Source organism: Nomascus leucogenys, chromosome 3, assembly GCF_006542625.1.
Source record: "Nomascus leucogenys isolate Asia chromosome 3, Asia_NLE_v1, whole genome shotgun sequence".
In the NCBI taxonomy this organism is placed as follows: Eukaryota; Metazoa; Chordata; class Mammalia; order Primates; family Hylobatidae; genus Nomascus; species Nomascus leucogenys.
The window spans coordinates 83668763-83685309 of NC_044383.1; the positions used below are offsets into that span (position 1 = coordinate 83668763).

At 36.2% G+C, this 16547-nt stretch overlaps 1 protein-coding gene across 1 annotated transcript in view; it reads right to left on the bottom strand.

Annotated features, from left to right (window-relative positions):
• MMS22L (MMS22 like, DNA repair protein) overlaps positions 1-16547 on the bottom strand; it is a 145758-nt gene that overhangs the window by 87289 nt on the left and 41922 nt on the right. Inside the window, exons 12-14 of the mRNA XM_030809481.1 lie at positions 8574-8693; positions 6133-6359; positions 3597-4106 (exon numbers count right to left, since the gene is read on the bottom strand). Coding sequence (XP_030665341.1) covers positions 3597-4106; positions 6133-6359; positions 8574-8693 — 857 coding nt within the window. The remainder of the gene's footprint in view (positions 1-3596; positions 4107-6132; positions 6360-8573; positions 8694-16547) is intronic.

A 16547-nucleotide genomic window follows, 5' to 3' on the forward strand; every position in this document is an offset into this window, starting at 1 on the left:
ATCCAGCCTTCAAATTAAGTCTAAGTCGCCTATTACCAAGCTTCAACTGACACTGTTAACAAACTTCTGTGTTTCATTTCATACCTTTTTTTCTTTTTCTTTTTCTTTTTGAGACGGAGTCGTGCAGTGGCGCGATCTCGGCTCACTGCAACCACCGCCTCCTGGGTTCAAGCAATTCTCCTGCCTTAGCCTCCTGAGTATCTGGGATTACAGGCACACACCACCATGCCCATAACTTTTGTATTATTAGTAGTGACGAGGTTTCGCCATGTTGGCCAGGCTGGTCTCGAAGTTTTTTTTTTTTTGAGACGGAGTCTCGCTCTGTCACACAGGCTGGAATGCAGTGATCTCGGCTCACTGCAAGCTCCGCCTCTTCAGGCCATTCTCCTGACTCAGCCTCTCGAGTAGTTGGGACTACAGGAACCCGCCACCACGCCCGATTAATTTTTTGTATTTGTAGTAGAGACGGGGTTTCACCGTGTTAGCCAGGATGGTCTCATCTCTTGACCTCGTGATCCGCCCACCTCGGCCTCCCAAAGTGCTGGGATTACAGGCGTAAGCCACCGTGCCCAGCCTTATTTCTTATCTTATAATGCTTTTCTAAATACACTCCATACAATGATGTAAAAATGAGAATGGAAGCTTTTTCATACATTATCAGTGAGAGTAAAAACTGGTACAATGGGTTTTTTTTGGTATGAAATTTGGTAACATCTATTCACATTTAAAATGCGCATACACCAATTCATTCTTAAGAATTAATCTATAGGTATACTTCCACAAGTATACAGAAACATATTTACAAAGATGTTAAATAAACATAAACTGGTAAACAATACACATTTCCATTATTAGCAACTGGATAAAGTTTGGCACATCTATATGATGAGACAGTAAGTAGTCATTTAACAGAATTAGGTAGGTTTTCATGTTTTAACATGAAAAACTGTTCAGGAAATATTAAATAAAACAAGGAATTTGCAAAACAAAGATCATCTATTTTGTGTTTTAAATATACAACTGGGCACAGTGGCTCATGCCTGTAATCCCAGCACTTTGGGAGGCCGAGGTGGGTGGATCACCTGAGGTCAGGAATTCGAGACCAGCCTGGCCAACATGGTGAAACCCTGCTTCTACTAAAACATAAAAATTAGCTGGGCATGGTAGTGTGTGCCTGTAATCCCAGCTACTCAGGATGCTGAGACAGGAGAAATGCTTGAGGCCGGGAGGCAGAGGTTGCAGTGAGCCGAGATGGCGCCACTGCACTCCAGCTTGGGTGCGCAGAGTGAAACTCCGTCTCAAAATATATATGTATATATTCTATACACATGTATGTATACATTCTGTATACATACATGTGTATATATAAAAATACATATATACTGTGTGTGTGTACATATATGTATGTAGGTAGGAAGGAAATATCCGGAAGGTTCTATAGAAACCATTTTATTTCTATGGATTAGAACTAGAGCAATGTATCTCAACCTTAGCACTGCTGAAGATGGGCGACATAATTCTTTGTTGTAGATGCTGTCTTGAGCACTGAAGAGTGTTTAGCAGCATTTCTGACCTCACCAGTGCTGTTCCCCTAGTTGTGACAACCAAAAATGTCTCCAGGCATCCAAATGTTCCCTGGGGGACAACTCACTCTCAGTTGAGAACTACTGAACTAGAAAATGAAGAAGTGAAGCTAAGGAGACAGATTTACTTGTCACTTTATATCTCTTTTCTCCCCCATTTCTACCATGATAATATATTACACAAACAATATAAAGATAATTTTAACAAAAACCAAAAAGATTGCCAGAAATTTTTAATTAACACATTAAATTTAAAGTACTTGTAGGATACGAACCTTTGAGGAAAAAAAAAAGAACTATGTAAGAAGCAATATAATTGTTAAAAAGAATTAAAAAGGACTTATCTATCTTCAGAAAAGGCAGAAAGATATATGGATTCTGCCACTTTTTTCCCCACGACTGCCTCTTCTGAAGATGCCCATACTCTTTCTTCCTTTCTTATTCCTATGCTCTGACATCTTTTGGGGACTATAGTTCTCCATCACCAGGATGGCTTAGACCAACACCCTCCTCTTCCTTCTTGTTTTGTATATTCAGACAAATATATAGAGACAAACCAAAACTGATATTAGGTACATAAAAATTTCTAATTTTCCCAAGAAGCACAAGGAATCACTTAACATTTGTTTAAAAACTGAAGAAATAAAACAAAGTTGGCATTTGGAAGAAGTATAAAACCTGCCATGAAAACACAGCATAGAATAAATGAAATTAAGCTAGTAATAGAAATAAATTTGACAATGAATAAATTTCCAAAATGTGGAAATCCTGCCAAGCTTAGTACCTCTGAAAAACAGATGCAACATTTGTAATATGATATTAGGAGGAGGGAAGCAGTCTGTTTATCTTTGGACATGATTTCAAATACAATCATTTTCTGTGACAGTGAGTAACTATACTGAGTGGTACTATTTAACTTCTTAAGAACATGTACTTCAAAGGTAAAACTGCTATGTGAAAAGGGCCTAAAGGCAATAAATATCATAACCATTGTTCTTATCCACATCAAGTTTGTGTCTGAGTGTATTTAACACATCTGCACAATTTAAGTGGATCTGAAAAACAGTACGTTGTGTATAGGTGACTGGTGTTATTAATAGAATTATCTATGTTAATTTCAGAGTAAACGGGTTTATTTTGAAGAATTTGATGCAGCTAAGGCTATGACTTTGCTGAAAAAATTTAAAGAAAGTCACTTTTTAAAAATGGTGTAGTGTGGCCAAAACTTCTTTATGGGCACAAAATTACAAATGCTTCAGTAAAAGCCACCTCAGACATGAGCTCATGATCTTGCTCAGAATATCTGTAACGTATCTCTGGGTAATAATACACTTTTCTGAGAGGTAGCAGGAGAAAGAAGGGCTAAGGGAAAGCATGGCTCTCGGACTGCACCAGAGCTGCTCTTGACTTTAGTTCTGCATCTTCTGTTTGCATATAAGCTTTCTTTTGAAAAGCTGTTGTTTGAAAAACAGCTTGATAACTACAGGTTGAGCCTCACTAATCTGAAAATTCAAAATCCAAAATGCCCCAAAATTCAAAACTTTTTGAGTGCCAACATGACACTACAAGTAGAAAATTGTATCTGGCCTCATGGGATGGGTTACAGTCAAAACTTTGTTTCATGCACAAAATTATTCAAAATGTTGCATAAAATTACCTTCAGCCTATGTGTATAAGATGTATATGAAACATAACTGAATTTTATGTTTAGACTTGGGTCCCCTCCTCAAAATATCTCATTATGTATATGCAAATATTGCAAAATCTAAACAAATCCAAAATCCAAAACACTTCTAGTCCCAAGCATTTCATATAATAGCATTTTAGTACATGGATATATTCAACCTGTACTGATTTATGCCTATGTAGTAGAAAACTAAATCCTTCCTCTACATTTGGATTTCATGTGCATTTGTATATATGTGTGTATGTGTATATATAACTTTAATATAAAATCCACATAAGTGATTATATAAAACAAATCATAAATTAGCATACGACTGAAAACCATACCTGATTCTGGCCAGAACAGCTTGTAGAAAGCTCAATACTGTCCTAAGTTCAGATTCTCGGCATGCTCGCAGAAGCATACTAAATCCATCATTAAGCAGTTTTTCATGGGAAGGATACAAGCAATAGCTGGTCTCAAACACTTCTTGAATACCATCAATGTATATGGAAAGAAGTGTCCAGATAGTCTGTCTCTGTACCATTTCCTCATTCTTAGACACCAAGAATTCCTTTGCTTTCTCCCGGAAAGCACATGAAAATTTCTCAGCCAAAACACCAATGTCCAGATTTTTCTGGGCATACATCAAGAGGAAGGCCATGTGACCCTTCCAAATGAGGGCTCTCTGAGACGTTACAAAAGCAGGCTTGAGGAAATTCAGGAGGTCTAAAACATGACTTGCAACATCTTCTACCTCTGCAACAGCTGCTAACAGTAGAAAAAGGCTAAAAAAGTTCTGTAGACCAACTTCAGTTAGTTCTTCCATTCTTTTTTGATGGAATTTTGAATATATTCTGTAAAACATTAAAAAATGCTTTAATAAAATTGTTTCATTCACAAAAATCTGTATCTCTTAAAAGAAAATTTGTTTCAATACTCCTAACAATCTCATTAAATGTTAAGCTAATTCTTCATTTTGATGCTGCCTTGTCACTTTTTTTACTTAGAAAACACATAATGGCCCTACCTTGAAATTTCCCAATGATGCAGCAAATCACCTGTAAGTGAATCAGAGGATTCAATGGCTTTCCCCAAAGGACAGTAGAAATGTTTTCATATAGTACATGGCTTTTCCTTTTATTCAAGTCCCCCATCACCTTTCTTTTCTTATATTTATTAGTAAATAAGAAAGAATATATAATCTTTTAAGTACAATTTGATATGCTTTTACAGAGATCTTAACAGGACAATTTAGTGTAACAATTTTCCTTAAACTCTTTTCTCCCTGTACCCCTTCACAAAGACTTGCTCTTATTTTACTTATACCTTAAGACAATGCAAGGTGTTAGAAAAATTATTTTTAGCCATCTGCAAAGAACTATGCATTTTAAAATCTCTCAATACTATTTAATACAGTAGTTGACAAAATAGTACAATAGATAATAATATAGTCAATAGTTGACATACTTTTCTTTCATCAGTTAAGGGACTAGAATTGAAAACAATTCATCTGAATTCCTACTTACGAATTAAGTTGTTGTTGGTTTTTTTTTTTTTTGAGACGGAGTCTCACTCTGTTGCCCAGGCTGGAGTACAGTGGTGCAATTTAGGCTCACTGCAGCCTCCGCCTCCCAGTTTCAAGTGATTCTCCTGCCCCAGCCTCCTGAGTAGCTGGGATTGCAGGCACACACCACCACGCTTGGCTATTCTTTTTTTTTTTTAGTAGAGACAGAGTTTCACCACGTTGTCCAGGCTGGTCTCAAACTCCTGATCTCAAGTGATACACTCGCCTCAGCCTCCCAAAATGCTGGGATTACAGGTGTGAGCCACCACACCTGGCCTTAAGTTTTGCAACTTCTATAACTGGCTTATTCAGGACAGAAATGAGTAATGCTCATGAGAGCTAAATGTTTATAAATAACTACTTAAAAGCTGACAAACTCTTAAAAGTAAAGATCTGTTAAATTATCTTTGTATCATCTATTACTATCCCCACTATAGTGCTTGACATATAGTATGTGTCTAATAAACAGACTTGTTATTGAATAAATTCCAATGACTTCTTTTAGCCATAAAGTTCTGAGTATTATGTCTTCCATAAAATTGCTTAAGATTCAAAAACAAACTGTAAAATAGAACAAAATAAAAAAAACTGTTTAAGCCATGTGATTCTTGTAGATTTAATAAAGAAGCTGCCATTTAAAACAGTATATAATAAATAAAATATCCAAACTGTATCACCATACCCCTATAAGAATTACTCACTGTGGGACTCAAACAGGAATTTCATTAAGTGATTCTTGAGAAGTCCCTACCTAGTATTCTCTTGTTGAGACCTGAGAGGTCTCAACAAATAATCTGAGCAAGTGGTAGATGGTGGTGTACTGCACAAAGAGGGCTAAGAAAGGGCTAATATAGGCAAAGGAAGTAGAAAAAAGAAAGACAGTTTAAAAGTATACTCTTTGAACAAGCAAAACTCTCAAAAGAGAGAGAGAGAGAAAAAACAATGGACTAATGTGACCAAAGTTTATTTTATCAGAAATGAAAACAGCATAGTTCCCAAATGAGAACATTAGTTATCTGGTTCTACTATACTCTGGTTTGTTCTCATTTAAAAAACAAAACAAACCAAAAAAACCAGTGCTTGTGAACTGCTGGGCTCAAAGAACACAAAAGTTTTATATGCTGAAACTATTACCTACCAATGTACAACTTGAAGATGTTTGTTTCTATCACTTTTAATCAAATGCATATAATGGATTACCTAGTAACATTATAACTAATTAAGACTCTAATCCCAAGTAAACTTAACAAAATACAAATAGTAACACCTATCCAAAGACATCAGTGCACACTCATGACAAAAGATACTGCATATACCTTCCTTTAACTTGTTTCCAAGGATGAGGGCCATTGATCTTCATTGCTTTTTTAACAACTTTTGCCAGAATGCAAAGAAAAATAGTGTAACTACTGCTGGATTTATACAGTTCCTGATCTTGTTTATCGCAACAGCAAGTCTTCACCATTTCAAGCATAGACAAGGGTGACTTCATGGTATTAGCAAGGCCTTTAAAAGGAAGCCAAGAAATACTGAAGGAACTATTCTAAAAGGGGAGAAAAAAAAGGTAGAAAACAATTATTAGTCTCTTAGTAAATAAAATGGTAAGCTGCAAATCCCAGTTAGTTGGTTCATCAAAAGTCTGACTCATCTTAATCACAAAAACTACATGAACATGATCCCCTAAAATAAAAATTCCATGAAAATACAGAGCATCAAGAGGTATCCAAATTTTGGATTGTCCCTCAAATGTGTTTTTAACAGTTGATTTGTCCAAATTAGGATACAAACAAGATCCATACATTGCGTTCAGTGATATGCATGGCACTTTGGGCTCTTTTATTCTTTAAGTTTCCCAATGTTTCTGTTATACCACTTGTTTTTAATATTAGGTCATTTGTTGTATAAAATTTCCCATGTTCTAAATTTAGCTGCTTGTATGGCTCTAGTGTTACTTAATCTTTTATCCCCTCCCTTTTCTGTAAATTGGTGACTATATCTAGAGGTTTCATCAGATTCATGTTGACTTTTTTGGCAAGAATCTTTCATCGGTATTACTGAGTAGTTCCTATTGCATTTAGTAAAAAGGCACATAAGTTCTGACTTTTTGTGATGTTAAGACTGGTCAGGTTATCAGCCTGGTCCACCCATTTTAGTGGTCCCACAAGCCTTTTACTTAACACTTTTAGTAGCATCGATGATCATTGCCCAGATGCCTTATTTCATTAAATGTACAAAATGGTGACTTCTAATTCTATCATGTTTTCTTAATTAGCTCATCAGAAATCTGATTACTCTAAAATATAGTTTGTATTTTCTTTACAGTTTTCAGAATTAGGTGTTTTTTTTCCAGAGTAACTTTTTACAAAGAAGCGTAAACTCAGAGATTTAAACATAGTTAATATGTTTTAATCCATTGCAGTCATTATTCTTTCTTAGGCTCAAATTTTCCCATTCTCTGGGCAACGGACGTTCCTTCAGGTTGGCTCCTGTGTCCTTCTGACACAACTCTAGCTTAATTTGATACCTTTCCTGCTTTCTGGTATGACACGACACCCTAGACTCACCTTGTACACATCCTGCCTCAAGACTAGAATCAGTCATTTCTCCAACTAGCCTAAAATTATGCGTCAGAGAAGGGCATTTTTCTTATTTTTTAATAAGCTCCATTATCCACAAATCCAAACGTTATTTACTTGTAAATCTTCCATTACCATTTTCTATTTTGATTGAGAGGTTCACTAGTTATTTACCCCAAACCAAAAACATCCCAAATCTCCTTTCTATACACAAAGTATAAATCCTTTAAATCTACCTTTAAAATTTTAATCTTCCAAACTCATCCTCTCCTTTCTAAATATATTGTCCCTATTTCAGTTCTCAGCCATAGTATTATTTGCTCACACAACTACAAAAAAACACTAACTTGCCTGTACCCAATTCGTTTACACCACTTTCAGGAAAAAAAAAAAAAAAAAAAGCTTTCTCAAACACATACCTAAGTCACATCCTTGCTATTTAGTGTCTCCTGAATAAACCAGAATTAATTGTACATTATCTTCAACCCTTCATAGTCTAGCCCCAGACTGCCTTCTCTAGTCTCCTATCTTCGGTCTCTCCATAGTCATCCCAGGCCTATAATTCAGAACTATTAACATGATAGGAACAGACCATGCTTTTTCATACCTCTATGTATTTGTCCATACTGTTCATTCTGCCTGGATCCCTTTTTCTTCTGTTCTTAGAAAATTCTACTCATTCCCAAAGCCAAGTTCAAAAAGTATGACCTCATGAAGTCTTCCACAAATACAGATACTGGGTTAGATACCCACTTCTCTGGAGTTCCACAATTATAACTATTTTTCCCACAATGTATGTATACCCACCCACTAGCCTATAAGCTACTCAAATGCCAGGATTGTTTCTTACTCAGGAGAGCAGTCCCTGTTCAATGTGTCATAAGCAATCAATTATTATTAGAAACATTTATAAATGAAGCTTTTATAAATATCTGATACATTTTAGCTACTTTGTTTACACTTGCTCTCAAGAGAAAAAGGATACCAAATGCTGTCTTCCTTATGACAAAGCTCTACAATGTTAAAGATAAAACTATTCATGAGCTACTCCAATCTACTCTGAAAAAAATTAACTTTTTAAGAAAAATCCGTAACTATTCATAATTAAACCATAAAGACATTCCTCAAATATGTACAAATTCTTAAAATTCCTGGAGTAAATTCATATTCTATTCACTCACCAGGTTCTTACTATAATATTCCCATAAAATGGTAACAATTGCAATGTTTGGCTCCCAGAAATCACAAAGTGTCAAACAACAGTGAAGATACATTCGTAATTGTTCTTCTACAATGACACCCTAAAAAATAAACTGAAGTTATGAGAAGGTAAATGAGCTCTGGCAAAATAAACATTTTCACTTGATATTGTACTGTATAACCTGAAGCTAAAAAGAAAATAAATGTGTCACCCAATCATACCCATTCTCATATGCAGACTAGATTTAAATCAACATAACATATACTTCCCAAAACATGTTTTAAAGACCATTAACACATTCAGATAACAGATATCACATAATTCGACTTTAAATTCAATTATTTAAAAATTACAGGTGTTTCATAATTGAATGGTACTAGAAACCCAGAAACCAGAAAAGAAACCCAAACCAGAAAGAAGTGGCAAAAATGACGTAATGATTAAGATGTACACAAATCCAGAGGGCTTGGTCATACTTAAGTACTTGGTCAAATTTTTTATAGGATTATAGGAGTTGTTCTTTCTAAAACCAAAGGATTATCAGAGTACATCTATTTTAACCTATTAGGAGATAACAGGAGGAAAAGGAAGTAGAAAAAACATAGACGCTTTTTCTATGATGATATAACCATGCATATATTTTTTAAATAACACATTCTGAATTCCAATCATTCAACAATTGTATTTAAAACTTACCACATACTAGGCACTGTTTTAACGTACTAGGCATAGGACAACAAGTAAGTCAGACATAGCACATGTACTGGTAGAGCTTACATTTTTGGAAAGAAAAGGACACTAAAACAAGATAAATTTGAACAGAAATAACTGCTGTGAAAAACGAAACAAAGCAAAGTAATGTGGCAAAGTAATTGGTAGAGGATGAGCATCACTATTTTATTAGCTGCTATGAATGGAAAAGCCTTTTGAAGGGCTGCAATTGAACTATATGATTAAATGAAAGTCAATAAAGACTTGGAAGAAAAACATTCAAAGCAGAGAAAATGAGTGGACAGTTCTTTAATTATTAGTAGGCTTGGCATATAAAATTCTAGACAGTAAGACATCATATCTCATTTGAGGCTTTACTGGTCTTGGTAAGAAATTTGGATTGTATTTTAAATATGTTGGGAAGCTACTGGAAGAGAGTAAAGCACAGAAGTGACATGATGTGATTGTTTGAAAAACACTGCTCTGGATTATACATAAAGAGTGAATAGATGGGGATAAGAAGAGATGCAGGGAGATCAGGTAGGAGGCGATTGTGTGAAACTATAAGACTGAAACTTTAAAGATACGTTTGGAAAAAGATTCAGTGGGATTTGCTGGTAAATTACATTAAGGTATGAAAGAAAGAAGTTTCAGGTTTTGGCATAAGGAAATAGGTCAATGGTGCTATTTCCTGAAATGGCAAAGAGTAAAGGAAGAACTTATGAGGTGAGTGTCCAGGGTATACAAGGAGAGCTATTAAGCAGACAATCTGACCTATGGGTCTAGAATTAAGGGATTAAAGTCAGAGTTGTTGACATAAATTTGGGTCAATGAAAAAAGGATCCATAACTGAGAGCCGTTTGATATTACAACATTTTGATATGAAGCCAGTGGAGAATACTCTATATGCAAAAACAAGTGGTCAATGAAGTAAAAAGGAAACCAGGCATTGCGGATGCCAAGAAAAGTACTTCAGAAAAACGACAATGATGAACAGGATTGACCTCTGCTCAGAGGTTACAAGAAGAAGAAATAAGAACCCTTGGAAGAAACAATATGGAAGTCACTGATGGCCTTCCCAGAGCAGTTTGGGGCATGGTGAAGACTATGATGAAGAAGCTCAACTATGGATGGCTGAGGGCATCTAGGAGGTGAGGAAGTAGATATTTAAGTGAAAATATCTAAACAATAAAGTCCCTGAACAGGTGAGAAGAGTTAAGATCCAGTGCACGAGGGAAGGAATTAGCTCTTGATAGAAAGTGACACTTCTAATATAAAAGAAGAATAGTCTGAGAGGTTGAATATGAAGCAGATGTGTTGAGAGATTTAAAGGTGTAAAGATAGGAATTCTTAACTGACCAATTCTATTTTTCAATGATTTATGAGGCAAGATGTTAACCTGAATGGACTGGAGAAGAGCACGTATTAAATTGTATGTCAAAGAGAAGTTCTGGGCCAGGCACGGTGGTTCAAACCTGTAATCCCAGCACTTTGGGAGACTGAGCTGGGTGGATCACCCGAGGTCAGGAGTTTAAGACCAGCCTGGCCAACATGGCGAAACCCCGTCTCTACTAAAAAATAGAAAAATTAGCTGGACGAGGTGGCAGGCACCTGTAATCCCAGCTACTCGGGAGGCTGAAGCAGGAAAATCGCTTGAACCCGGGAGGAGCTAGAGGTTGCAGTGAGCCAAGACTGCCATTGCACTGGGAGACAGAGTGACACTCTTTCTCCAAAAAAAAAAAAAAAAAAAAAAAAAAAAAAAAGAAGTTCTGAAATAACTCATTAAGTCATTTTGGAGAGCAGAAAAGCAAACATTCTAGAGCTGATGGCCATTTGAGATTCTGATCAAGAATTTAAAGTCAGACACCTTAGTAAAAATGAATGTATAACTTTCTCTCACAATATTCAGTTGTGGGTGGTGTGGGAGATGAGAGAAAGAAATGGCTTTTTCATGGTTAAAACAAGTTAAGGGCTATGGAATTAAAGATGTTTCTCATGGAGTAATGCCCAAATGTAATATGCCTAAATTTGATTGTTCAAAATTAAGATAAGATATTCTTTAAAAAAGGACTAAAGCAGAGATTAAGGCCGGGCACGGTGGCTCACACCTGTAATCCCAGCACTTTGGGAGGCTGAGGCGGGCAGATCACGAGGTCAGGAGATCGAGACCATCCTGGCTAACACGGTGAAACCCCGTCTCTACTAAAAATATAAAAAAATTAGCCAGGCATGGTGGCGGGCGCCTGTAGTCCCAGCTACTCGGGAGGCTGAGGCAGGAGAATGGCGTGAACCCGGGAGGCAGAGCTTGCAGTGAGCTGAGATAGTGCCACTGCACTCCGGCCTGAGCGAAAGAGTGAGACTCTGTCTCAAAAAAAAAAAAAAAAGAAAGAAAAAAGAAATGGCAATTTAACAACTGGTTATTATATATAACTTAACAAAGGCTCATTTATTTATGCATAACTAATCTACCTTTATCAGAAACCATCAGAAAAAGAAAATTTATTCACAGTCTAAACAGTAACTGTTACCAGAAGTTTGCCTAATTGGATTTATTTTTAGGAGAGAGTAGAGTTGGGCTTCAATATCCCAGTTACGATCCTTCTACTCAAGAAACACTATGATTTTTAGTTATTTGAAGACTATTGTCCCACATTATTTAGATCTAATCACATTCTGAGTTGTTTCTGCTCCGGGACTCTCCAAATTAATGTTTAAAAAAATCAAAATAATTTTTTAAAATCAGGCTTACTTTTTAAATACCCTTCCATAACCTTTATAAAACTAAAAATTACTTCTGTGATCTCAGAAAACAATGAATCTTTTAAAAAGCAGGCAGCAAAAGATGAAAAATCTTCTTTCTTATATGAAAACAATAATGCTGTTCCAAAGGTAGAACACACGTTTACAATTAGCATTCACAAATATTAAATAGGATTACCTCTAAAAAACTGTTTTTAAAGCACTTTACTATTTGTACTTAAGTAAGTAAAATTGAGCAATATATGTTCTCTTTACTAAACTAAAACTCCACCTCTGTTTCTGGCAGATCCTCTCTAGCTAGAAAAAAGAATTTGAAACATTATTTGCTTGATTAAAGCCGTAGTGGTGGGTTGGGTGCTGTGGCTCCCATCTGTAATCCCAAGCACTTTTGGAAGCTGAGGCAGGAGGATTCCTTGAGGCCAATAATTCAAGATCAGCCTGGGAAACACAGCAAGATCCATCTCTATAAAATGAAAATATTAGCCAGACATGGTGGCATGCACCTGTCCTAATGACTCGGGAGAAGGAGGCAGAAGTGCTTGAGCTCAGGAGTTCAAGGTTACAGTGAGCTATAACCACACCACTGTACTCCAGCCTGGGTGACAGTGAAAGACTCTGTCTCTTTCAACAAAAAATAAAAACAAAAAGTATAATGAAGTGTAGACTAATTTTATTTGAAGGCTGCTGTATATTTGGAAGATTTTTATTTTGTTTAAATACAGCAAATGGACTCTTTCACCACTGTCACTGTTGGAGATCAAATCAAAGTACATGACCATGGTCAGATTTCAATTTACCTCAACGGGAGGAAAACAGATATAATCAAACTGATAGTTCTATCCAAATATATTATTCTTTACAACTACCTACTACTGCACCCACAAAATTGGTTTCCAGAAATCCAACACATAGTCCTATACTACTTACAGAACATAAATTGATACAATCAAGGAACACTAAAACTGAAGGAATAGCAGAGAACCACAGAACTACTTCTTCCTAAATATTATAATCACCTCTTTCACCATAGGAAAGATATTATTTTGACTTTATGCTAGACCTAAATTCATACAGCATGTTTCTTAGATTAGTCATATTATTCCTACTTCTAGGGTGACTAACTCATCCTGGTTTGCTCAGATGTTTCCTCGTTTCACACTGAAACTCTGGGCCATGCAAACCAGGATAGGATGGTTGGTCACCTGACCTACCTTTTTCCCAACCAATAGTCTCTGGGGAACAAGTGGTGTTTGGTTACATGAATAAGTTCTTTAGTGGTGATTTCTAAGATTTTGGTGCACCCATCACCCAAGCAATATACACTGTACCCAAAGTATGGTCATTTTTTTTTTTTTTTGAGACAGAGTTTTGCTCTTGTCACCTAGGCTGTAGTACAATGGTGCGATCTTGGCTCACTGAAACCTCTGCCTCCCAGGTTCAAGCAATTCTCCTGCCTCAGCCTCCCGAGAAGATGAGATTACAGGCATATGCTACCACACCCAGCTAATTTTTGTATTTTTAGTAGAGATAGAGTTTCACCATGTTGGCCAGGCTGGTCTTGAACTCCTGACCTCAGGTGATCCACCTGCCTTGGCCTCTCAAAGTGCTGGGATTACAGGCGTGAGCCACCACACCCAGCCTGTACCCAAAGTATAGTCTTTTATCCCTCACCCTACTCCCACCATTCCCCTCAGGCCCTCAAAGTCCATTATATCATGCTTACACCTTTGCATCCTCATAGCTTACCTCCAAGTTAAAAACGAGAACATATGTTGGTTAGTTTTCCATTCCTGAGTGTTGTCACTAAGAATAATGGTCTCCACTCAATCCAGGTTCCTGCAAATGCCATTATTTCATTCCTTTTTAAGGCTGAGTAGTATTCCATGTTCTATATATAACAAGTTTTCTCTATCCACTCATTGATTGATGGGTTTTTGGGCTGGTTCCATATTTTTACAATTGCGAATTGTGCTGCTATAAACATGCATGTGCAAGTGTTTCATAATGCTTCTTTTCATCTGGATAGACACCTAGCCATGGCACTGATAGATCAAATGTTAGATCTTCTTTTAGTTCTCTAAGGAATATCCATAATGTTTTCCACAGTGTTTGTACTAGTTTACATTCCCACCAGCAGTGTAAAAGTGTTCCTTTTCACCAAGTCCACACCAACATCTATTATTTTTTTTATTTTTAAATTATGGCCATTCTTGCAGGAGTAAGGTGGTTTTGCATTGTGGTTTTGATTTGCATTTCCCTCATCATTAGTGATGTTGAGCATTTTTTCACCTGTTTCTTGGCCATTTACTTGTCTTCTTTTGAGTACTGCCTATTCATGTCCTTAGCCCACTTTTGGATGGGATTTGGGTTTGGTTTATTCTTGTTTCTCTAGTTCCTTGAAGTGTGACCTTAGATTGTCTATTTGTGCTCTTTCAGACTTTTTGATGTAGGCATTTAATGCTATGAACTTTCCTCTTAGCACTGCTTTTGCTGTACCTCAGAGGTTTTCATAGGTTGTGTCACTATTACCATTCAGTTCAAAGGATTTTTAAGTTTCCATTTTGATTTCATTATTGACCTAAAGATCATTCAGAAGCAGATTATTTAATTTCCATGTATTTGTATAGTTTTCAAGGTTCCTTTTGGAGTTGATTTCCAACTTTATTCCATTGTGGTCTGGGAGAGTACTTGATACAATTTCAATTTTTAAAAAATTATTGAGACTTTTGGCCTATCATATGGTCTATCTTAGAGAATGTTCCATGTGCTGGTGAAGAGAATGTACATTCTGCAGTTTGAGTAGAATGTTCTGTAAATATCTGTTAAGTCCATCTGTTCTAGGGCATAATTTAAATCCATTGTTTCTTTGTTGACTTTCTGGCTTGATGACCTGACTAGTGTTGTCAGTAGAGTATTGAAGTCCTCCACTATTATTGTGTTGCCATCTATCTCATTCTTAGGTCTAGTAATTATTTTATAAATTTGGGAGCTCCAGTGTTAGCTGTGTACGTTCCCTCTTTAGGATTGTGATATTCTTCTGTTGGATACTTTTATCATTACATAATGTCCCTTTGTGTCTTTTTAAACTGTTGTTGCTTTAAAATGTGTTCTGTCTGATACAAGAATAGCTACTTCTGCTCACTTTTGGTGTCCATTTGAATGGACTATCTTTTTCCACCCCATTACCTTAAGTTATGTGAGTCCTTATGTGTTAAGTCTCTTGAAGACAGCAGATACATGGTTGGTGAATTATTATCCATTCTGCCCTTCTATATCTTCTAAGTGACACATTTAGGTCATTTACATACAACGTTAGTACTGAGATGTAAGGTACTATTCTATTCACTGTGGTAGTTGTTGCCTGAATGTCTTTTTTCTTCATTGTGTTATTGTTTGATAGGCCCTGTGAGATTTATGCTTTAAAGAGGTTTGTTTGGTTTGAGGTTCAAGATTTAGGTCTCCTTTCAGCAGTTCTTGTAGTGCTGGCTTGGTAGTGGCAAATCCTCTTAGCATTTGTTTGTCTGAAAAATACTTTATCTTTCCTTCATTTATGAAGCTTAGTTTCATGGATACAACATTCTTGGATGATAATTTTGTTTAAGGATGCTAAAGATAGGACCCAAATCCCTTCTAGCTTGTATTCCACTAAAATATCTGCTGTTAATTTGATAGGTTTTCCTTTGTAGGTTACCTGATGCTTTCTGCCTCACAGCTCTTAAGATTCTTTCCTTTGTCTTCACTTTAGGTAACCTGATGACTATGTGCCTAAGGTGATTATGTTTTTGCGATGTTTCCCAGGTGTTCTTTGAGCTTCTTGTATTTGGATGTCTAGATCTCTAGCAATGCCAGTGAAGTTTTCCTAGATTCCCTCAAATAAGTTTTCCAAACTTTTAGATTTCTCTTCTTCTTCAGGAACACCAATTATTCTTAGGTTTGGTCACTTAACATAATCCCAATATTCTTGGAGGTTTCGTTCATTTTTTAAAAAATTCTTTTTTCTTTGTCTTTATCGGATTGGATTAATTTGAAAACCTTGTCTTCAAGCTCTGATGCTCTTTCTTCTACTTGTTCGATTCTATTGTTGAAATTTCTCAGTGCATTTTGCATTTCTTTAAAAGTGTCTTTCATTTCCAGAAGTTGTGATTGTTTTTTATTTATGATATATATTTCTCTGGAGATCTTTTCATGCATATCTGTTATTATTTTTTAAATTTCTTTAATCTGGTTTTCACATTTCTCTGTTGCCTCCTTAAGTAACGTAAGAATTGACCTTTAGAACTCTTTTTCTAGTAATTCAGAGATTTCTTCTTGGTTTGGATTGATTGCTGGTGAGCTAGTGTGATCTTGTGGGGGTGATAAAGAACCTTGTTTTGTCATATTACCAGAATTGTTTTTCTGCGTCCTTCTCATTTGGATAGACCATGTCCAGAGGAAAGATCTGAGATCCAAGGACTAATGTTCTTTTGTACTGCAGGGTGATCCC